Here is a 25,616-nt window from a genome sequence, read left to right as displayed (position 1 = left end):
TAATATCTTGTAAGGATACACAGGATGGTAGTTAGGGTCTACCCACAGAGTCCAAGATTATCTCCTTATCTTAAAATCCTTGACTTAATCACATCTGCAAAAACCCTTTTTCCAAATAAGGTACCATTCACAGGCTCCAGGGATTTGACACGGATATTTTGTATTTTGAGTGGAAGTGGGTAGATATTTTTTGGTCAACCACAAGATATATTTTTAAACAGTAGGATATAAGAAAAATATACACAGAATGAATCCATTTACTAATAATCATAATTAGTGCCATAGATACATGATAATGATAACATATGGAGAACTGTTACCTCTACAAAAAGGGGCTATGGATGGTTTTCACTTTTGCATTATATATTACTGCAATGTTTGATTTTCATATTAACTTTGTATTACTTTCATAATCAAAAACCAATAGCACATATTTAAAAGGAAGCTTTGATATATTTTGACATTTTCCCAAATTTTCTTACCTAATTCTGGTCCCTGTTGTGGAAAAAGGGTTTAGTCAAAACTGCGTAATAGATGATGATTACTAGTTGTTCTAGGGGAATAAAATTTTATAAATAATAAAAATATTAAGTCATAATTTCTGAGTATGCTATTCATTAAATAGACTGCTATAGTTTCTAAGGATGAAAAGTTTCATTCTTAATCCAAACTTCTATGAATACCTGACAACTGTGCCATTAAATAAATCCCCAAACCCAAATCTATGACCTCTCCTTCAAAACTGAGGTTTTAGTTTTATTTTTTATTTATTTATGAGATGGAGTCTTGCTCTGTTGTCCAGGCTGGAGTGCAGTGGCATGACCTTGGCTCACCACAACCTCTGCCTCCCAGGCTCAACCGATTCTTCTGCCTCAGCTTCTGAGTAGCTGGGATTACAGGTGTGGACCACCATGCCTAGCTAATTCCTGTTTTAGTAGAGATGGGGTTTCACTTTCATCATGTTGGCTAGTCTGATCTTGAACTGCTGACTTCACGTGGTCTGCCCACTTCGGCCTCCCAAAGTTCACGAGCCACCGCATCCGGCCAAAAAAGTGAAGTTTTTTTTTTTTTTTTTTTTTTTTTAAAGCCTTTCTAAGGTTGACTGTGTACAGGCATGAACTACGGAAAGTGGCATTACTGTTCACCTTGCCCTTTACAAAATTCCTCTCTTTGCAGATTTTCTCCCTGAATATAGCTTCAAGTTTTATTACACCGGAAAAATTTAGTTAACAACATCTTTACCTTATTAACATCTTCTGGAACAAAAGTTATAGAAATCACTGTACCTTTCTCTACTTCACATTCCCCTCCCTCTTCATGAGAATTGCTAAGCACTATGAAAGCCAATTGGGGTTCCCTGGATTCTCTCAGGAGTCTAAAAAAATTGACGAGCCTTTTCTCTGTCTAGGAGAGAGGGCGATGATCAAGATCCACTTCTATGGAAAATATGATATTATGCTGAGAAATCTGTCAAGAGCGGGAAAAGCACTTCATAGAGGGGGAATGGAAAACTACAATATCTGCATTAACTTTTTGCATTTGTTCACAAAAGTTTATGAAATGCCTACTGTGTGAAGGATTGCACCACAAACCATGGTGTATGTTGTAAGCTGTGTGGGCAGAACTTCTGGTGTCTGAGAATCTGACAAGAAGAGAAATGAGTTCACTAACGGCAGACTGTTGCTCTGACGCACGGCCAGCCAGCAAGCCGAGGCACGAGGAGATGCAGGAGAAGAGCATGAGCTGGACAGGTGTCATGCACAAGCAGCTCTGCAGCAGGGCTCACGGTGCCTGATAATTATGGATACTGTCAGATCTGCCAAGAGACATATTTAGCAATGAGCCGGGAGGGGGCAGGGGGAGGCAGGCATATTACGAAACTTGCCACCCACCTCCCACTGGCACTATCAGTTTCCAAGGCTCTATTAAAGATAATCAAGGATGCCTAGCCTCCCCTGAGATCAAGAGGAGATGGTGATTATGAAAATAATAACAGTTTTTAAAATTACCTAAATGTTCTAAGGAAGCCTTTATTTCTGGCAGTGTTAAACACTCGCAAGTAAGAAGGTAGAAAACAAAAACAAACTAGAAGACCACAGTAGCCTCAGTCTGAAAGGCCACTCCAGGGCTACTTAAGCCAAACACTCTCTGTCAGTTCAGTGGTTAGGCTTTTCCCTCCTCTGGGTGGCATTCCAAAGGCTTCTCCTTCACATGTGCAAAAACAAGAAAGTGGCAACAAGATGCTACGGCAGATTTCTGTTTGAGACGATGTTTCTGAGGGAATAGGAAAAAAAAAAAAAAAAAAAAAAAAAGAACCGAGTGAGAGAGGGAGAAGTTTTTCTTTCATTTAATTTTTTTTTAAACAAAAACCGCCTAGAGACACTGGTCTGTGAAGCCAAGTTTGTTAACGTACAAGTGTAATTTACTTTTATATAAACATAACTTCACAGAGCTATCAGTAGGTTCCATTTTCAGTAAAAACAAACAAAAAAAAAGAAGCTGCAAAATCATTATAAAACATATGGTGCAAACCCCGGCTGTGTTTATTTTATGACAGTTAACATTATTTACAGTGTGATCTGGTCAGAATTAATACTCAAAGGGTTATACACAAAATACGTCAAATTTTTCTTCTTAACCATGCACACCATTAGTTTTGTCAACTCATCTAAATAAATTTATCTAGAGATCTCCTGTATTCCCCCAAAGAAATCAATTATATCTTTAACATATTATTTTGTTCAAAATGTTTGAGTAACACCACCGATAAGCTGCCAATAGTAATACAGGAAGGAGTTCACCCTCTTCTTAAATGGGGAAGTTTGACAAAATGCACTTAAAATTCTGCCATTTGTTGCATGACATTCTTTACACACTATTCATTTCGTTATCTCAGTGCTAATGCATATTAAATTTTTAAAGATTTCAGGGTTTTTTTTGGTAGCAACACAATTACTACTTTCTGTTAACACATAAATTATCAATACATCCTGCTGAGTAAAACTATTTAAGTAGCTTATCCTTGATCCTGGAGTGGCATTAGGAAGCACCGACTATAGGATCTGCTTATTGTGCAAGTAGGAGATATACAACAGCCAAGAGACATACAGAAAAAAAAAAGAAAAAAAAAAAAAGAATAATTTTGTAATGAAAATCTTAAATATTTTCCCTGTCCTTTTATTAAAAGACACTGGTATTTTGCTCTCATTCAAGGCCTTATATTAATATAGATACCAAAATTTATGGGACCAGGTGGTGTTTAGTAATGGGAGCTGAAACAGAAAATGGTTGCTTTTCCTCCCTGGGCACACGGACACAAGACGTCCTCTTCTACAATGGACACAACCTATCTTCCTATTCACCAGAAATGGTTTTGTGCAGTAGTGTGCTACGGCTGGCTCATGCCAGCCTATGAGAGCTGATTGTTAAACATTCAGAAATTTTGGGAGCTGGTGGTTCAAACACAGATGACATTAAAAATTAAATTTTAGAAACATGCAATGAAAAAATATTAAAAACAATGATAATAGTTACTCAAAATTAATCACTTCTAATTATTTGACAACATTTTACTATTATCTATGTTCTTACAATTATTTGACTACATTTTACTATTTATTATCTGTGCTCTTAAGATTATTTGCTTCTACTTATGTCTAGTGTGGTGGAAATACCATATAATAATGTGTGAATAAGCATCTCTTCCCAACTCCATGTTCATTGACTCATGTTGATAGGCTGAAATCAGCCGTCATGGCATATTTTCACCAGAGAAATCAGCAAACACTTGCAAATCAGGGTTTGTTTGTTTGTTTGTTTTCATTTAGAAAGCTATTGTAAAGTTACCAACACACCACTAGCAATGTCTAAATAATAAATGACTGTCTAGTTTCAAAACTTAAGACTTTATTTGTAAATATACACTCATTTAAACTTTACAATCCCATCTGTACCCTTGTGGGAAAAAGAAGAGAAAGAGATAATTTTGCTATGACAGAAAAATTAACTATAAATTTTATTTGGATCACTTATTTTTACGAAGTCTTGTAAAACATAACATGGAGCATGATTTCCGGATATGAAAAACATTAGATATGACAAATGAAATATATGGTTTGTGTCTTAGACAGGAAACACCCTGCATGCCTCTGGAAACAAACACAAAGATTAAGTATCAGGCACACAGGTTTTTAATGCCTAGATTATTCTGTTTTTATAATAAATTAGTAAATGAGATTCTAGTCATTACAAATCTTTGTGTTGTTGAAAACTGTCATTTGATCTATGATAAAAATATAAAGGAATAAAGCATAAAAGAGAGAAATAATTCTGAATCAAAGCCAATAAAAATAAGATAGCTTATAGGTATTAAAATATAAGAAAAATTTAGGGATATGTTACTTTTGGTTAAACATGTAGCAATAACAGTTAAGATGAAAATGAGGATGAATCAAATATTCATATTTTTAAAACTGAATCTAGGTAGGAAGAAAAATCTGCCTATTTGTATTACATAGTACATCCACAAACTCATTATTTCAATCTGTCGCTTATAAACTTAAAACAAACATCACATTTTTCAACATTACTGCTATTTGTAAATCATGTATAAAAAGGAAACACAATGTAACTAAATAGCAAACCATTCAAAAAACTTACAAATGCCAACAACGAGATAATCAGGCAGGAAAAATATTTCTAGAGTTAAAATGTATGTTTTTATAGGTCTTCCTATAGCAGCAGGCAAAATTTTACAGAAGTGAATTTTGTTGAAGAGAAACATAATCTAAAAATCAACTTTTAAGACAACCATTCTTAGTAGTAATATAGCAGATTTCAATGTAACTACAAAAAATGTCTGACTTCTAAAATTCGTTTTTAAAAACATCCACATCTACTTAACACTGGTAGACTTTGTGACCATCAACTAAACCAATAATGGTGTAAGTGCTTTTTAAAATAGTCCTATCCTGAATGAATTATTACTGTTATGATTTAAAGAGAAATCTTACTCAATGCAAAGAACTCTAGATGTGATATTAGAAGATGCAATTTTGAGGACTACTAGTTTGGCACTGTTAAGCTTTCTTACCATTATCAAGCATGTGTTTCTTCCTTGATCTAACATTGTGGAAGTCTCCCTGTTTTAGTTTTACAGTAAATAAGACTGCCCATGAATGAGAGAATCACACAACAGTAATGCAGGAATGGACATCTAACTGTGCAACCTAATTCTGATTTGTACCATGGCTGCAAAACCACATCATAAAGAATCATGAGAAAATCATTTCTAAAAATCTGTGTCTCTCTTCTTCCTTCATTATCCTTTCCCTTAATCCATCTCTCTAAACTGACATAATATAAAATTGAAATACATTGTCATTTATCATACTTAACAGTTTATGTACCCTGATCTTAATTTAAATTATAAATTGCATCTTTGTCTTCTGGAAACAAACAATGCACTAAGTTGCTTTCTCCCCAAGTATCTCTCTTTATCTTCTTTTGTAAGTAGGTATACTCTATAACAAAAAAATGATTCTCCATCCGGCTATAAGAAGTACAGAGAAACCATGATCAAACTAGTTTTCTATTTACTTAGCAGGAAGATGACTTTTGTATATTTTCATAAATAACCTAGATATGATTTCTTCAAAAAATATTCAGTTTGGAGGAGTTTAACCTAGATGACAAAGTAAAGCGCAGAAAAAAGCAAAACTTTTATACTTTGGTTCTGAAATGTAACTAAAGAGCATACCATTCAAAAATCTTAATCTTTTGGTTAAACACGTAGCAATATCTGTTAAGATGAAAATGAGGATGAATCAAATATTCATATTCTTAAAATTAAATATAGGTGGAAAGAAAAATCTGCCTATTTTTTCTGTAGATCTGTAGATAAAATGATTTCCAAATTTTTAACTTTTGTCACAATTGACATTTCTACATATAAAAATAATCTTCATCACCTATAAAACTAAGTTTTCAAAAATCCTAGGTAGCTGCTCAGTTCAGAGAAATGAAACTAGGAAATCCAAACTTTTGGGCTTATTGTTTATGGCAAGATTGCCCATATGTTTTTAAAACACAAGAGAAAACACTTATTGTCATTTACACATCTTTGCAAGGCCAATGGTAAAGAAAGCACTGGCGTAATTTTTAAGCAATAGTTTTAAAAAAGGAATTTCATAGATTCCATCTCTTTCATATTAATACTTCTGGACAGAGGAATAGAAATTGTTTAGGAAGCTGCATGAATGTCCTATGTTCACTACAAACATAGTTAGGTCTACAACCTTACCCGTTTCCTAGATTCCCATATACCCAACCTTGAAGCCTGGAATCAACCTACGAGAACCTCTTTTTTCTCCCTCATCTAGTGCATCTAGTCAGCAAGTGGTTTTATCTAACCCTGTTGTTTATCCTCCCTGCCATTACTCTTAAATGCCAGCCTTATTTCTGCTTGAACTACAGTGAAAGCTTTCAAACCAGACGTACAGGCTCAGGACTCCTTAGTTCCACATAGATACCACTACCAAATGAAGCTTCCTAAGACACGAAATCAGGTGAGTCAAGATTACAGTACTGGCCCCCAAATTGCTCATGTATTTGGTATCCATGTCCTGGAGTAGTAATCAGTCACTCCAGCTCTGGGCTTTGTAATGTGACTGGCTTTGGCTGATGGCATGCTAGCAAATATGAAGCAAGTAGACACTTTAGAAGTGCCTGCACACTTGGACTTGCCCTCCCCTGCTGCCCTTAAGAACCCTATAACTATCTGCAGGTGAACAAGCCCAAGTTAACCTGCTGAAGGATGCATGATAAATTGCCCCGTTATCTCCATTGCCCCAACCAACAGCCAGTAACAACCTAATAGTCAGATATGTAAATAGGCCATCCTAGACCAACCAATCCCAGGTCAACACGCCAGCTCACTGCAGATATGCCCAGCTGACCCACAGACTTGTGAAAAATAATAAAATGGTGGGAATGTAAACCACTATTAATACACTAACATATGCTTTACTCACTTTAAAAAAAAAAAATCAGCTTTCAGTGAAATGAAACTCTTTAACCAAATAATAAATGCCCTTGGGGCTCTGGTTCTTGTATACCTTTCTATACCTCATCCAAATCTTTTATAGACCATTCTATATTTCAGAATGGACTTTGTTAAAGGCATGCAACACTGTGGAAAAATTAAAAACGCTAACTGAATTTAATAAAAGTGGTCTAAAATACCCCATGTGGCCTTTCTTGTTGTGAAGTTCAGCAAAATTCTTTTCTGTAGAAGGTCTCAAAAGTCAATCACTAATAAGCTGGGGTATGTGAGTTTTTATTCTATCTAAATGTATTTCTAGCCTCACAATTTAAGACTCACAAAAACATAGCCTTTTGTTTTTATTTTTTCCCCTTTCTTTTCATAAACATAAATTGAACAGCCTGTTTGACATGGAGAAAAAAAATTCCCCTTCTCCTTCAGTCTTGTATTTAAGCCCTGTCCACAATAACTGTAACATTAAATAAAGCTTTGTTTATACATCCCATAAATATTTCATAGAATTCTAACTCAAGCTAATACTGTACTTTAAATGAGAAGAGAAAATATAATAATCTTTCAGATAAATCTTCATATTTTTGCTCTTTCTTCCAAAGATATATTTTGGAAGGAAGTAAGAGAAAATTTTGGAAACATTATCTAAGCCAAATTTTAGTTTCTGCTCTAAACCAAATTTCTACAAACAAAAGCAGTTTTTATTACCTGTTTGTTTTACTCATGAACTGTGTGTTCCTCAAGGTTAGTTCAGCTATATAGTCCTTCCGTTTAGCATATTACTTTTATCAAAACTAAATATTTAAAATGTTACTAACATATTAGCATCTATAAATCTCACTACTATCCTGCTCATAAACCCTATAAAGTGAAAATTACATGGCATATCGTAGAGCTCATCCTAAGCAGAAAAATATTCCTGAAACATGTCTAGAAGCTCCAGATTTAACAGAATTATTTAGGTTTTTCAACTACCCTGGATAGAAGATGTCTATACCATTCACACATTTATTCTGCAGGAAAATATGCTTTAATTTTCTGAATGTCACTTCAAAGTGAATACACCTCTTTAGGACTATCTTTTAGATGTACACTGTAAAAGTCTGATGTTATTAAATGCACGAGTACTTACGGTTTCCTTGAATCGCACTCAAAACACTATAGTATTATTTGAAAAATCTTTTAAAAGTATTCTTAAAAACCACATATTACTCTTTTAGAAATATTATTGCTGTAAAAACAGTGGACAACAAAAAAAGAACCACAATCCTCCCAAGCCCTCCTCAACAGTTACATAATATTTACGAAGTGAAAATGATTACAAAATATATATATCAAAAATGAAAGAACACTGTAGAAAAATAATGCTTACCTTTTTCACCACAATGGTATTTAAATTCTACCATCTTGACTTTCTAGTAATATAAAATAACACATGTAGGAAAAGGTACATTTATCTTTCATAAAGAAACCCAACGCAACAATTTTCACAAAAGCCAAATCTTGACTAAAATAAATGGCAACCAGACTCATAGCAAGGCATATTTGACCTGTGGCATAGGCAAATCTGAAAAGTTTGTGAAATTTAAACTATCAGGCACTCCTTAGGTCTAGGAAACCACAACTTATACTCAGGATGCTGTTTGGGCCCTCAAAGCAATATGCTTAAGTGAATAAATCATACATGAAAACCCTATACTATAGCATTCTTTTATAAAGTTCCTTTTTAAGAAGTGTTCCCCTTCTAAGGGTGTGCCCCTTTCAGGTCCCAGATACTTTTCCATATGGGAAATGTAATACAGTAAAGTTTCCTTCCGTCTGGTGCCTTGAAAAACATTTATGAAGAAGTTTACTGTACATCTTTGATAATTTTGATACTCCAGACGTCTCTTTGTCAAAGTTATCCTAAAATATGAACCTCAGCAATCATAATTTATGTTAACAGCCTGGATCCAGGTGTAAGGTACAACAGAGGAAAGAGAGGACAAAGCAGGTGGTAGTGCCGGAAGGTTCTTCTCACTGTCCCACCAATCAGACGCTGCTTTTCAGAAGAACCTACTGGCACTAGACTGTCGCCTTAATTATACACATATACTACTTATCAGTCAGGCCATCAGATGGACTAAAATTCTATGCACTGAGCGAAGGAAACTAACAAAGAGAGCACAGACAAATTCTAAACCTGGTACTCTATTTTAACAGGCACCATAACTTAATATAAAACATCCACATTTTAATTGGCCCAATTCCTCCCCAAGTGGCACTGGCAACAGCAATTCCACAGAGATCGTCTCGTTCTAAATGAGTGACTTCACAGGCAGTTTTTGTGAAACGATCCTGATGGGGCTAAAAATGATCATCTTTGAGTTCTCACTAAAAGGAAATTTTAAAATAAGTTTTCATTAGCTTGTCGAAACATTTTAAGGAATAGGAAGGAAATATATCTTTACTGCTTACCTTCTACAATCTAATAAATAAAGTGGGTTTTCCATAATGGACAGCAAAATCTCAGTAACTGAACCTAATATAAATGTTCTTAATTCAAAAAGTGGGGGTTGGATTGAAATTTACTTTTGTTTAGTCAGTCATTAATTGCAAAGTTTGAATTAATATTATTAAAATACAACCAAGGCAGCTGAAAAATGTTTAAAATTCCTTAAAGCATTAACTTTTCAAGTAAATTGGTAATACATCCAAAGAGTCTATTTACATATAATTCATGACTGCAATAATTATAGATCATACTTATGTTTTCATTAGAAAACATACCCAATGATATCTCCTTTCCCTTAACTTGGCCTGAGTCACCAACTTCCACTAAACTGAAAGCTGTAACAGAGGGGCATGGTGTCTGTCTGTTTAGCACTTGTAATATACCACGGTGTGTGTCTGTTTACCACTTGTAATATACCACGTTCACTAAACTGAAAGCTGTAACAGAGGGGCATGGTGTCTGTCTGTTTACTACTTGTAATATACCAGTTATCTGTTGAATAAATACAATTTCCTGAATCCTCAAAACGGGGGGGAAAAACAAATAGAATATTTGTGGAGAAAAATAAATATGGCTGGGCGTGGTGGCTCATGTCTGTAATCCCAACACTTTGGCAGGCCAAGGCAGGCAGATGGCTTGAGGTCAAGAGTTTGAGACCAGCCTGAGCAATATGATAAAATGCCATTTCTACAAAAAATAAAAAAATAGCCAGGTGTGGTGGCACACACCTACAGTCACAGCTGCTCAGGAGGCTGAGGTGGGAGAATGACTTGAGCCAGGGAGGTGGAGGCTGCACTGAGCTGAGATCATGCCACTGCACTCCAGCCTGGGCAAAAGAGGGAGACAGGGAGGGAGGCAAGAAGGGAGGCAGGGAGGGAGGCAAGAAGGGAGGCAGGGAGGGAGGGAGGGGGAGAGAGAGAGAAGGGAGGGAGGGAGAGAAAGACAGAAAGAGAGAAAGGGAGAGAGGAGGGAGAGAGGGAGGGAGGAAGGAAGGGAGGGAGGAAGGAAAGGAGGAAGGAAGGGAGGAAGGGAGGAAGGAAGGGGAAAGAGAGGGAAGGAAGGGGAAGGAAAAAGACGAAAAGAGGGAAAGAGGGAAAGAGGGAAAGAGGGGAAGAGGGGAAGGGGGAAGACGGAAAGAGGGAAAGAGGGAAAGGGAAGGGAAGGAAAGGGAAATCTGTGACCTAATTAGAATTTTGAAAAGGAATGGAGGATCTAATTTTAAAGACTATACACTAAATAAACAGAATATATCAAATTACACATCTTAAATTAGCAGTAATGAGTAGCAAACTTCTATTCACCACCTGTAACTTTTCTAGATGTACCTACCAAAGTTTTAACCAGATGTCTCAATTCATTTTTATTAAAAACTAAAATGCATAGTAAAAAAAGATAATTTGCTTTCTATATCTGACCCCCGCAACCATGCAACTGTTTAACATGGTTTTTTTTTTTTTTTTTTTTTTGTAACTCCAAGACACAACCCAGGGTAACCAGAAGTTACTCTGAAATTCTCAAACTTGCAAAAGAAGCAAATATCTGCATACACAAATTTTTTTTCAGGAGAATACTATGGGGAATTTAGACTGGCAAAACATTTCCATTTGTGTATTGAAAAGAATAAATTCATTAAACACTCTAAGCTTCAAACTTTCCATTAATCCAAACTGACCTACTTACTAACTCAAAATACTAATGTTTTCTCCTATCATGTACGTCAATATGCATACTACAGTGGTTGGGCACATGAGTATAGGGTGTCCATATCTAAAACTTTGACTTAAAGTTAACCAACTGCTTCTCAAATCCTTAAAATAATTTTTCTGGATAATTTTTCAACAGCCTTATAAGGCATACAAGCATAACTGGCTACAAAAAAAATGTGTATGTAAAGGGAGTTAATGGCTTTGCTTAATTAAAATGTAAAACTTCAGCATCTTAAATTCCATTTACGTGATTTTAAAGGAGGCTTCAGTAAGTCGCTCTTTTGACAAGAGCATTCAGATTGCAGGGAAAGCTACAGAGGCACTAATGACATTTACCCCGCTAATAAGAGCTGTTCACACTTCATGGTTTTTCCTTGTTATTGCTCAGGACAGACACTAGCACCTCATTGAAAGATCAGTGCTGCAAGGGAAAAAGGCCCCCTGAGATGTCTCAGACCTGAGGAAAAGCACTAAATCAGGTGATGCTACAAAGATGACATGTTTGATTCTCCAGGGTTCTTACTCGCCCCATGGCCATGGATTTGAGGCAGTTAACACACAGCCAATCAAAACCCTCCCCCACTCCCAGAAGACACAGGGCCATCCTCTTCTGTAGCAGGCATAGTAAAGGCTAGAGAGAAAAGAAATAAACTTCCTTCAGGTGCCCTAGGTCTGGCAGGATCCAAATGTCTTGTACTGCTCTCAGTTAATCTCCATCGATGTGTGGCTGAATGAATAACACACTGACCTTTTCACCTAAGAGACCACAATTTGAATCCAACGGAAAGTCACCAGAGAATCAATGGACAGAGGCACTCATATTTTAAAGCAATAAAGCACTGCAAGAAGGGAAAGGGGGAAAAAGTTTTTTACCGTGGTTTTGGCCACAGATTCAACCCGGTTTCCCTGGCTCAGCTATTATGAATTGGAACCCTGATTCAGAATTGAAAAGCTCCCAGAACTGCTTCTATGGATCTCAGAATCTGGCACAAGCCCATGGCTACTGCAAGACAGACATTCCCTCACATGTCAATACGTGGAAAAGCAATCCCTGCTGCTGATGGAATGATGGCTGACTCAATGGAATATACTCAGCAGGAACTCTAATTCTGGCAGAGATCACAGCACACAGAGACAAGTAGCTCTTAATTACTCTTTCCAAGGGAATTTAAGTGTATTTTGTTGTTGTTAATTTAAAATTTCTAAACTTGTGTGCACACTTTAAAAAGTGGCAAATGAATGCAGCAATTTAAGGTGCTACCCTGGTTACCTAATTTTGTATCTTATCAACACACCATAAAATAAACAGACTTCATATTAACAGATTCTCTAGAGACAAAACCTATGGTTTACTCTATTGTCAGTTTCTCTGAATAAGCCTGACTTGCCATGACCATAAACCAATACTGTCAGTGGTCTGTGTTCCGAACATTCTCCTATTTATCCTACTAAGGAATCTGAAAAAACAATGCCTGTTGTGCACAGAGCCTTCCTTCGAAATTGCATCTCAGAGAAGATGCAATATACGCCAGTCTTTGAATAACCACATTTACTCAACTACTGTTTTTAAAATCAAGAAAGAAAAAAAAAATCCAGAGCAGGAAAAGCACATTAAAATAAAAATAGAAAATACAGTAACCACATTACTCACACTAACTAGAAAGCTGCCTCTGACACTATTATTATGGTTTTAAGAGAGAAAATTACATGAGAACAAGGAAATCAGATTAACGCATTTCCTTACAGAGAGAACCTTTGGTTCTCAAACTCTCTAAATATGCTTTTCTGGGGGCTAATAGGTAAGAAATACATAGTAAATTTAGGATGAGTTCGAGCAGAAAATTCCCAGTCAGTGTTTCACTCTCTTATTTGGGGGGCCTCATGTATTATGATCTACTGTAGCCATGCAAGTCCCCATCTCAAGTCTACCTTGACTGAAAAGAGAGAGAGAGAAAAGGGAGAGAAGATGGGGGGTGGGGGGGGTGGGGGGGTGGGGGGCGTGGGGGTGGGAGGGGGAGAGAGGAAAAAGACACAACAGATCACTCAGTTGCCACCAACAAATGAAGAAACTTCCTAGATAGCAACAGGACCACAATGGTAGGTTTCTAAAACAATTGTTCGTGACATCACTAGCTAGTTAGCTACATCTTTAAAATCTAAGGCTATCAGCAACAACTGCCAGGTCTGTAAACAATCAGAATCACTACTGACTTCCCTAAGAAAGAAGTGGTGATATGCAAACATCAGAAGAATCAAGAAGAGCTTCTGATCATCAGGCCTAGACACGGCCTAACCATGCGTGGTCACTCATTCTCCTAGCAAATGTATTGGCCCACATTTTATTTTCTAGTTCTGTCAGCATTACATATGGCTATCATGCAGAAATCAAATAAATGTATCTTTATTTCCATTTGTCCCATCTGTATGAGTTTAGCAAAAGCTTCCAGAAACCCACATAGATCCTTATCTAATTTTCTACTTTTCACAGCCCTTCAAAATTTCACATACCAGCACTTGAAATGTAAGTCACTCAAAAGAAACAGATAGTAGACTAGGACTCAACCTTGAGAATTTTCTCATGACTCTTCGTGATAGTCACAGAGGATTTCATTCCTATACAAGTCCCCCTCATCTTCCACTGGGCTCTTCTGTCAAATTGGGGGAAATACTAGAAAAGGACACAGTAGCTCAAATAAAATGTATAGGCAACTGGAAGACTCATAAAGTTCCTGTTGCTCTAGAAACTTAAGGGTTGGGGTGGGGGGACTAGAAGATCATTCTACTTAAGGAACTAAATTTACTGAGCTCCACTATGAATTTAACATATTACTTCTCTTCATCCTGAAAGCTCCTTTAAGAAGGCACCATCAGGAAAATAAGGCTCATAGAAATTTTGTGCTTTTTGTATGGCTAGAGAGTTAATTGGTGCTAGAATTAAGGTTTAAACCCAAAGCTCAGAGCTCACTTTAAATTCAACAAGAAGGATGTATGAGTGCTGCTCAGGAAGATCATACGATTTAATCAGTGCCATCACAGACAATGTCCATTTCAAGTAAATGTGAACTGATTCTTATCAAATGGAGACTGGCCAGTGAGCTGTGGACTCATTTCTGCTCCTCCCGAGGGAATGCAAAAGCCCCTCTTCATGTTCCACAGGCGCGAATTCTATTCCGGCAGTCACTGCAATCTGGAATCTGGTAAGCCATATATTTTTATTTTGCAAGAGTAAAGGGAGGAATATTTTTATTTTAACTCTGAGCACAAAACATCAAGCTTTGTCCTTGGATCTAAGGTGTTTATTTTCATTGCTGTTCAAATAGTTAGAGCTTTGGCAAGGGATTCAAAATCCCTGTATTCCACTTCCAGCTTTGCCTCTGCCTGAGGCCTCCCCATCACTGTTAACTTTAAAACCAAGGATAATAGTCTCTGAAACTATCTCTCTAATAGGGAGGTTAGGAGGCTTGCCAGGACAGTGTTTGTAGAGTGGTCCAAGCACTTTAGAAAACAGACACTATAAATACAATACACTGCTCTGAATCATCTATTTTTTGTATATCCCTGCCAAAGACAGGGGGATCCTGACCAATCACACATGCGATCCTTCTTTCCTGAAAAAGATTCACATATTGGTGACACAGTGCAATGATACCTTCCTTATGTCATGGTGTTGATAATCCAATCTTTACCTGGGGTCAAATAATCCCTCCTTTCTGTCAATTTTCTGGGTCATCTGTATATTTTTGTAGTTCACATCATACAACTTTCCATCATTTGTTTATGGCTTACCCATTAGAGTGTTAGTTTTTTGAGAGATCTCCTCTTATATACTCAATATATACTAATAAATCAATATTTTTTTGCTATTTGAAGGATTACCTAAATTAATTTATATCCAGATCCACTGATCTTTCTGCTCCAGAAATTTCCTAAAAACCTGTGAGGTCAGATAATAACTATTTCAAAGGCTGTTTTAAATGTTTTATTTTATGCAATAAGGTACAATCCTAGATACTCTAATCATTTTAAGAAATGTATCAAGTAATCATTCATTCCGTGCCAGAGCTTGGAAAGCACCAGAAGAGTTGATAAAATAGGAAAATACAAAGGTGATAAAAATGACAATGTCATATATAGAATAAACCATTACTTGGCCTGGCGCGGTGGCTCATGACTGTAAACCCAGCATTTTGGGAGGCCGAGGTGCATCACTTGAGGTCAGGAATTTGAGATCAGCCTGGCCAACGTGGTAAAACCCCGTCTCCACTAAAAATACAAAAATTAGCCGGGTGTGGTGGCAGGTGCCTGTAATCCCAGCTATTTAGGAGGCTGAAGCAGAAGAATCACCCGAATCCGGGAGGCGGGGGTTGCAGTGAGTCGAGATCATGCCTCTGCACTCCAGCCTGGGAGACAGAGCAAGACTCCATCTCAATAAATAAATAAACAAACAAGCCATTACTTTTAAAAATGCACACACAAAAATACACACCTTCACAATGTAGTAACGGTAAATATTAATAAGAGTGCTATGGGCTAGTTATTGCACTACATACTTTTAAAATATCCTTTGATTTAACCTTTATAGATGAAGAAACTGATGTTCAAGTATGTTCTCGCTGCTGGCTAACAGAGCTACCAAAAAGTGAAACCAAGATTCACAACCAAGTCTGTCCAACTCTAAAGTCCAAAGTCTTTGTTACTGCATACTCCTCCCTCTTATTTATATCCAAGTGCATTCATATGTACATACATATATATGTGTGTCTGTGTATGTATGTATATATTATTTATTGATAATAGTAGCTACCCTTTTTCTCTACTGGTTGGAAAGACATTCTTCTTTAAGAGGCACAGTGAAATCCAGCATTTAAGGCTACTTTATAGAAACAAAGTTCTAAAATGATCAGGTTGGTGGTAGTCTGTAATAGTCTATATCGTCATCTTTTTCACTATATATTAACAGCATTGCCTGGTTACTTAACAAGTGGCACTACTAAACGCTTTATGCAAATCATTCTACTTTATCTTCACATCAAAGCCACGAGCACTATTATTATCCCTGTTTTACAGGTGAGTGAACTGAGGTGAATAAAGACATGAGCCTAATTTTTTCACATGTCTAGTAAGAACTGAAGCCAGGATTCAAGCCCATGAATCTGCCTTCACTACATGACTCTGCTGCATTAAGTTTTTCTGGTCCAACTCTATAAAAAGAAGGCATAATTATAGCTATCCCACCACACATGAGTGGAGCACAGACCTGTGCTTATTTTTCCTGAGAGTGCCTGCCAAGCCCATACATCCTGGCTCCTCCTCTCAGTCACAAGGACCCATTTACATATAAGTTCTGGTCAGTGATGTGAGAAGAAGCACCCCTCTACACTTCTGAGCCTCATCCATGAAAATATCCCACAGAGAACCTTCACCTTCTCTCCGGGTTGCCACCCGGATGAGGAATCTACGATCCCAGATAATGGCAGAGCCATAAAATAGCAATGGCCCTAACTTACCTCTTGTCAAATCACCTATGGAAGGAAAGCATTCACCACTAGACTAGGCTTGCAGAGAAAAGAGAAACTTCTGCTGTGTTATGCCACTAGTAGTTTTTCAGGATGTACTTACTAAAACAACTGCAATTTATCTTATTGATACTGACTAATGCCTAAAACGCATTCCCTACCTTTTATTAAGCATTTGGCATCTGTAGGGAAACATGTTTAGCAACTGATATTTCTCTGCTATCATTGGTCAGAGTTAACGTTACACATAGATATAAGTGAAAAAAATGCAAATTTATTGAGAAGGAGTTCCCAACATACGTTTCATCTATATGATTTCATCTTTTCAGCCACTCAAAGTTAGAGGTAGGAGGGTTATCTTAATTTTAGAGACGTATGGGGAGTTCTCTTAATTTTAAAGATTTAGAAACTATGACTAAGAATGGCAAAGTTTTCCATATTTAACTCAATCTTGTCTCAATATCCAGAGCCCTTTTGCCATCTAACTTGAAATGCTTTTATAAACCCTGGAAAGGTGACTTCATCTCTCTTCCACTCCCTGCACATAGTACAGCTGAAATCTTACTAACTAGGTAGAAAACCTTTGTTTTTATGCTCAACTACAAAAGGTATGTATCCCTGGAAGGGCAAGTCAAAGACCGGAATTTACAATAAAGCGTTAAGGATAAATATTAGATCTGGTTTTAGTCACAGAAATGAGAGCAAATAGGAGTAAAGACAATGAAATGGAGTATCAGGAAATAGGCAGGAAAAGGAACACAAAAGAGGAACCCATTTCGCCCAATTTTGCCTAAGGTCACACATCTGGTGTGCCACTGAATATCAGAGATCTTAAGTTAGTCTGTCAGTTGCAGACTCTCAGGCCTCCTCTATTCCCCAAAATCATGCCACTCTGTGTCTACAGGCTCTCACATATTACCTTCTGGAAAGACAGGCTGGTAGCCTTAAAAACAAAAAACAAACATCCGAATATTACCCATAGGGTCAAAGACCTGAATTCAAGTCAAACTTCAAAATATCCTCCTTCCAATATTTAATACACCCTATTAAGTATTTAGCCTAGGTGTTGGTGCTGGGAAGCCAGTTACAGTGATGAATAAGAGGCATGTGTTATCTTCAGGAAGCTTACAGTGTATCAACTGTGACAATTAACACTTCTGTGATCAGGGGAAAGTCACTTATTTGAGCCTCAACTATACCAAATGTTAATTCACTGACAACATCTTATAAGAGGATGGTGTAAGAGCAGGAAAAGAGGTAACTTATATGAACTTGCTCCGCAAAGAGCTGTTTAAATACAAGTGTTTGCTTAATATTGATGTTTTCTACCACATGGATACCACAAAACACTTACTCTACACAGACCACTAGCTAGAAGGCATGGGAGCCTTTGCTTTTCTTCTTATTGCCCTCAACAGCCCAGCTGCTGCTATAGCAGTCAGTCCTTAGGAAGCCTGGAGAAACAACTAAGAGCCTTTTGACAAACTGAAGTTACTGACTATTCCTTCAGTTGCATGGTGAAACATCAAGCTATACCAAGCTAGAAGGTTTCCTTAGCCATTCATTTAACAAATACTTATTGAGTGCTCTGCATCTGTGGTATTCCCTAGTGAGGAGGCCAGAAAAATAAACATTTCAACAGCTGACTTAATTGACTGATTTTAAATTGTGATAGGAGTTTGAAGGAAACAGAGTCCTAAGATAGAGCTACACTAGAAAAGACCTACACTGGCTAAGACGGTCCTCTGTAAGAAAGTGAGACTTTGGCTGATGCCTAAAAGAGAAGAAATTACCCATGCAGAGACACGAGTAGGGTATTCCAGGCAGAAGAAATCTTACACGCAAATAGCTCATGTGGGAGAAGAGCTGAGTGTGTTCAGGAACTAAGTACTTCAAATGAGCTTGAAGGGAAGAGTTTATGAAATGGGAAGGGTTGGAGACAGCTACTTCCCTACTCTCATAGGCTCGTACTCTAGACCTCCTCAGAGCCTGTGTTATACTAATGTGTATCATGAAGCTTAAGAGAAGGATCTAGTATGTAGTTACTCCCAAATCCAAAGCTGGACCTCTCAAAGACGGATGTCTCCATTTGTCTTTGAGAAATGCTCTTCTAATGTCCCAATTGTGCTGGTAAGACACAAGAGAGTTTTCTTATAGAGTTTTTTCTACTGCTTTTCTTATAAGGCTGCTGACACCACAGCTAAATATTCAGAGTGTCTCAACTGCTTCTCTGAATTCTGGCAGGACCCACCTGCAAATGAGGAGATTTCCACAGACAGGCTGGTGGACGAGCCCAGGCAAGTCAGTTATACGTTCAAACTGAAAGAGACTGTGAAAACTTGATTTTTAAATGACTAAATTCAACAACGATAATCACCTATATTCTTATTTCCTAAGTCAAGGACAGAGGGGAAAATGGGGAAAGGACAAAAGAGGGGGCAACTGCTTCTATTCATGGTCAATAAATGTATCATGAGATACAGACTTGAACTAAGAATTCTTCTTCTTCTTTTTTTTTTTTTTGAGGTGGAGTCTCGCCACAATGCCCAGGCTGGAGCGCAAAGGTACAGTCTTGGCTCACTGCAACCTCTGCTTCCCAGGTTCAAGCAATTCTCCTGCCTCAGCTTCCCAAGTAGCTGGGTTAACAGGCACATGCCACCATACCCGGCTAATTTTTGTATTTTAGTAGAGACAGGGTTTCACCATATTGGCCAGGCTGGTCTCAAACTCCTGACCTCAAGTGATCCGCCTGCCTCGGCCTCCGAAAGTGCTGGGATTTCAGGCATGACCCCACCATGCCTGGCCAGAATTATTTTTTAGTAGTAGAAAAAACATCATATTCTCCTTTGTATTTAGATTTTAGCATCTAATTGCATATTCCCATTTTTGTTGTTGTCTGGAAAATGCTTAAGAGCTAACTTACCTTTTCTGTACTTTCTGAATAAATACTTTAGTAAGTACACAGGAGAATATTGAGTTCTTTATATATTACCTGACTTCTTAAGTAGTTGTAGTCCAAGTTATGTAATGCATTTTATACCCAACTGACTACCTTGTGAATTATACAGATACTCACAAAGGTGAAAATTAATTTTATTAAAAAAGTACAGGATCCTTGGCCAATGTGCCAGCCTTTTAAATGTATCTGTAGCATCACTATCATCTCTTTTTTTCTAATAATAACCTCTTCATAAACCACACAGTTTTGAAAGTTCTGCTCCCCTCTTCCCTCTACATTCAAAAATTCAAAATCAGATCAGACAACTGTCATTCTTCCACATTCAGAGGTATCTCAGAAGGCAGGAGTAGCTGTGTACACATAAAGGATGCAGGCTTGGTCCCACAGAGAGTTAAATTAATACCCTGGCTTGACTAGTTCAACTTACCGTACATCTTCATTTGCCCAGGAACACAATCTATAGCCAACTGCTAACCAAGTCAATATGTGGTAAGACTAACAGCCACCCTAACCTGCCTTGATAATTATTCTCCTTTAACTGACATAATATTCAATATACTGTTGTTGAGAGCAATAATGCTAAAATTGATGCCTTGAGGGCTACAAGACAATTGAGTTTTAGCCAGATAAAATGACTTGTACACTAATAGTGCATTATGGGGTTCCACAGCCTTCGGACACACATTTTACAGCCTACTTTTACAAAAATGCCATATACAATTATATTCAAAGTAACTTGTGCACACCTTATCATTACCACATACAATCTTTAAAATATTGGCCAATTATCAAAATTACTTTAGAAGAAAAGGGTTTACTTTTACAGTCTCTCTCTTTTTTTCTTAACAAAACAAGCATTTTCTCACTACATAAGTGATAACAGTTTTGGTGTTCTGGAACCATTTGCTTTTTTTCCAAACCGAGAACTGTTTTAACAAAGAACAAGTAGATTATAAATGCTGAATAACAAAAACCATTATTTAAATAAAATCTATATTACATCAATTCTACCAATAAAACAAGACAGAAACTAAACCTAGAATTCCTCTAGTGTAAAAATCATCTATAGTTTTCTCAAAATGTCAATTTTAGACTCTGATTGGAGAAACATTATATTAAATTTGAAACTGTCAAAATCTATATTAAAATAATAAAAATTAATTATAATTGAAGTATTACAATAAATGAAAATGTTCTCTATATGCAATATTTCACCCTAAAATAAGGGATTTATAAATTTTAGTTCCTGGTTTTACTGAATTTTCCTCTCAAACTTAATTTCTCTTGCAATTTTTTATCTTTAAATCAAGCTTGTCCAATCCACAGCCCACGGGCTGCATGTGGCCCAGGAAGGCTCTAAATGTGGCCAACACAAATTTGTAAACCTTCTTAAAACATTATGAGACTTTTTTTTTTTTTTCCCCTAGCTCATCAGCTTTTGTTAGTGTGTGGCCAAAAACAATTCTTCTTCCAATGTGGCCCAGGAAGCCAAAGATTTGACACCCCTGCTAAATACTGGGCCCTCATATAAAAAGAAATACAGAGTACATTTACATTATTTGTACTTGCATTAGAGATATGTTCACAAGTTGGGGAAAAACTAACATCCAAATAATTATTTCAAGTAAAATAAAAAACAGGCACTGGCCAAGGCAGAACAATAGGACCATAACACAAAAACATTATCAGGCTTTATATTTACTGCTATCAAAGTGCTACCTGAACTTTGTTAAAATGGCAAATCAGCATAGCCCCACACATACCTATTTGTTTGGACAGAAAGATACAATGTATATGCTTGTGTCTCTGTGTAGGTATACAGGTGTAAATATCTTAGGCAACAAATACATATGAAACTGAAATATAATATTAATGACAGAAGTATAAGGAGCATAGGGGAGGTAATAAAGATGGTACCAGATTGGGGCAAAACACTTGTTGGTTTGGAATAAAGAAAGGACTGTTAGCCAAGCAAACAGTTCCATACAAACAACTGTAAGAGATTTTTCTCTTTGTGCAGGGTAAAATCCATTCAAAACAGATATTAATAATCATGTTGTGGAAATGATTGTAGAAAGATGTAGCACTGTATACATCTTGGGGCCAGTATAAGCAGGGATTGTGAAACCAGTTCCTTATTTATTTTTCCTGGCCCCTTCCTCCTAGACCTTGTTCCCCCTCATGCTCCCTGACTGTCCAAGACTTACTTTCCTACTTTAACCCACTGACATGTCCCCATCTTGAGTCAAATGAGATGCTTGTAAACAAGCTCTATAAACTGAAAACATAATATACAATTGCTAGTATTATCACCATCATCTCATCTTTTGAGGGCCAAATTTTCTGTGTCTTCCCAGTTGAGATTCACACTAAATTAAGATGCCATCCTATTCTGAGAGCAGACAGGTTATTCCACCTCCCTTACCTTTCCCTGCTTCTACTCACTATCCTTCCATTGCTCTCCTGTCACAGCTAACAGCTGGAGGTACCACACAGGAAAATGACAAGAATCTGTGTGTACTGATGCCAGGTTAAAGAGAGAGGTAGACTGAGACTCCCCACCCCTCACATGCCAAGCTGGCAGCCAATGCCCTTCATGTAACACACAGTAGCCCAGGGAATAAACAGTGGAGATATCTCTAGCACTACACAAAGCTGGCACAGCCAAAACCAATTGTTTTTGAAGGGGTCATGTCTCCTGGTATTATCCTCATGGGAAATTTGAAAAATTGCTTCAGATTCTACCTTCTCCAATTGAGATCTCCTTCGGCGGGAGGGGTATTTCTTCATCATCCAGTGTAGCCTCTTTGGATCCTGGGGTCTCCCAAAATGCTGCTCTCAACACTGACCCCTCAAGGGTTGTAGGAAGACAGACAGCCATAAACACATTTCAGAAGCAAAGTATACAATGCAAATGACACATGACACATTGCAAAAATGAGATGAAGAAAGGGAGGGATGGGAGATGGGGGTGCATGAAGGCTGTGGGCCTCCCAGAAAACTCTTAAAGCCCTTAACCAGATCAGAAGTGCCATTGATACAAACGGACACTCAAGGCTGGAAGAACAGGTTCTGCAAAGACCAAATCTAAAACCATGTCTGTGTGTTTCAGAATGCAGAAATCTGAAGGCTATGATGTGAGGGTTTACTGGTTATATAAGTTTATATGGATTATAGTTCTACTTTTGATTTGGCTGAAAAAACAATAAATAGTAAAATGTGTGCCTTTAGTTACAACGACTACCAAGAAAAACACCGTACCTGCAAACTGAGTATGAGACAAAGCCCTAATAAACCCAAGTGCAGGGTAATCTCAGATTTTCACACACCCATCACCCGCCTCAAAGGACCCTCCTTTTTAATAGGGCTATAATAAGACTTGTTGGAGAAGCAGAAAACCCATGTTGTAGAGAAAGAGTTAAATTCAAAAAGGTGCAAACAAAGGTAACGCGAGTCAAGAGGCCATGTTTTCCTTGTAATACACCCTGAGGTCCGATGGTGGTCTGCTTTGTCTCTCTCCTTCTTTCCCCTTCCCAGACAAGCCTGCTGAAATGACCACTTTAACCAGAGGAGGTTGTGCAGCCCTTCCTGTGAGGTTTGCCAAGGGCTCTCACCCTTCCCCACCCAGAGCCGGCCCCGGACACCGGCGGCGTTCAAGTCTTCCCCCTACCTGAAGGATGTATCCTCGGACATAGTCCCGCAGAGTCCAGCCAAGGCCGTGCAGTATGTGCAGCACCTCCTCTTGCTTCAGGACACTGAAGAGACGGTCCAGCAGGATCTTTAGCCGCACAGGCACCGCTTGTGTTCCATAGAGCATTAGGCTGCTGATGTCAAACACAACGTTGGACTGCACAATCTCCACTTGGGTGGGGTGGTACAGGTGCTGCGTGCTGAGCTTATCCAAGGCTGTGGTGGTCCCGCCAAAGTTTCAGAGATGGGGGTGTTGGGAATAAAGAGATAAAGAGAGAGAACAGGAGTTAGAAATATCGCTGGAAGTTACCAGGGCTCCATTTCTACACATGAATGTTTGCCATACGTGTTTAAGCAAGATCCTGCAAAGAAAATAGTTCTCTGACATCTCCTTTCTGTTTTACCCCTTTTCTTTCCTATTTTTTAAATTGGATGTGTTTATAAATTGCAGGCAACAACAAATACAAAACACCTTCAACTTTAAGATAAAGAACCACTGAGGATGTTTTTAAATGACCGTGGCTGGTGCTAAAAACCTCATTGATTTGTTAAGTGAACTGTGGTTCAACTCAAGTTAAGATAGTGTCCCCCACCCCCTACCAAAAACAAAACAAAACAATTCCTAACTCATGCCATACAGGGAGGCTCAATTATCACTTTTCTGAATAAGATTCACCTGTTATAATACCTAAATGGTTTGAGGAGGAAGAGAGTGTTCTTTAGACGATAGGGGTAAAAGACCTAATTTGGAGGAAATAAAGAAAGCTGACATCCGTGTGGAGGGTTAGTAATTTAAGTCAAGTCATATTAGCTATAGTGGGTTATCCAAAAACCTAGTTCTCCCAATTTCCCCCGTTAGTCACCTGTTAGATAGCTTTTGTGTTCACTGGCATGTTTTCTGAAACTTATTCAGGATACAAAGGAAAGAAAATTAAAGTCATAATTTTAAAAAGAAAGAAATAACAAGTCACTTTGTTAATAGCTCTAAGGGTACAGATGAAAATGGAAACAAATGACAAGACAACATGTGGGAATTTCTGGTGTATCTTAGCTGTGTTATCTCAGTAGAAAAAGCTGAGGATGACCATTCTCAGAGTCAAAACTTTCAATACAATGGAAATTTCAACAATTGGGTGCTTTTTCTCCTCAAATTTAAGAAAACACTATCTCTTCTGTAGAACTAAATGCCAAAATAAGGTCATAAATTCTAGTCCCCATCCATATCTGAGTTGCTGCACACCCAATTGCTGATAATATAATTACATTTTGCCTCAGTTTCTCAAACAATAACACTGTCTTATCTGAAGGGCTTAAAGAGCTGCTGCAAAGATTAGTGAGATAATGAGTGAGAGGCACTCTAAACTCCTTAACAGAACACAAAAGGCATTCAGAACTGTCAGAATTATATGCATATGCCCATTGAGGAATTAAACAAGACGAACACATAAGCCCAAAGGATGGTCATCTAACCTCATGAGTCAGGCAAATGGGTATCAGCCAACATCTAGGCTCAAGTGATAACTACACCTAAGTTATGTACCTAAGGTTTCTGCAAATTCTAAACCACTCTGTGGCCTTTCTCAGTTGCTTTTCCTAACACCTTATCCCTAACGGTATGGGCTACACTGCATGTGCATTCTCAGCAACTCCTATTTTACTACACCAGTATTACTGCATAATAATGGAGGAATTTAAAAGTGCGTGCACACAGATTTTTTAGTATTTCACATGTATTTTTTCAGGGCTCCTCCTCCACTCTCATTTCCTCCTGACTTGTGGTCACTAGAGAGTTCATGTACTCTTGATAAATTGCTTTCTTACATCCACAGTGTAAAGGCCCTTATCATTTACCCGCTGGCTTCATTCAACACATTTACTCCCAGGAATACTTTGTCAGAGGGTTCGGGTTTTCTCATACTTCATTTCTTGCAGCTGATTTGTCTGATCTTCCCTATTCTAGTGGTTAAGTCAACTTTGAATAAATAGTCTTAAAAATTAATTTAACGTTTGGGAAAGATAAGGGATTCACAAGCCTAGGGACTGAAGTTTTCTCTCACTCCACAGGGCATTTAGACTGCAAAAAGGCAGCAATGGGGTATTACCATTCCTGTTCTTCTTCAAGTACAGCTTAACTACTCAGCCTCCTGATGAGTGGCTGCTCTGCTTACAGAATCCAGTGACCATATCAGGGGGGATC

General features: G+C 37.7%; 1 protein-coding gene across 13 annotated transcripts in view; it reads right to left on the bottom strand.

Moving 5' to 3' along the window:
* BNC2 (basonuclin zinc finger protein 2) overlaps positions 1-25,616 on the bottom strand; it is a 452,504-nt gene that overhangs the window by 108,475 nt on the left and 318,413 nt on the right. For all 13 annotated transcript variants that reach the window (XM_005581671.5, XM_015437123.4, XM_015437125.4 and 10 more), the window contains one exon: positions 23,400-23,635. In XM_005581671.5, coding sequence (XP_005581728.1) covers positions 23,400-23,635 — 236 coding nt within the window. The remainder of the gene's footprint in view (positions 1-23,399; positions 23,636-25,616) is intronic.

This window comes from Macaca fascicularis, chromosome 15, assembly GCF_037993035.2.
Source record: "Macaca fascicularis isolate 582-1 chromosome 15, T2T-MFA8v1.1".
Lineage (NCBI taxonomy): Eukaryota > Metazoa > Chordata > Mammalia > Primates > Cercopithecidae > Macaca > Macaca fascicularis.
The sequence above is the reverse complement of the archived record's forward strand: the minus strand, read 5'-3'. Positions and strand labels throughout refer to the sequence as shown.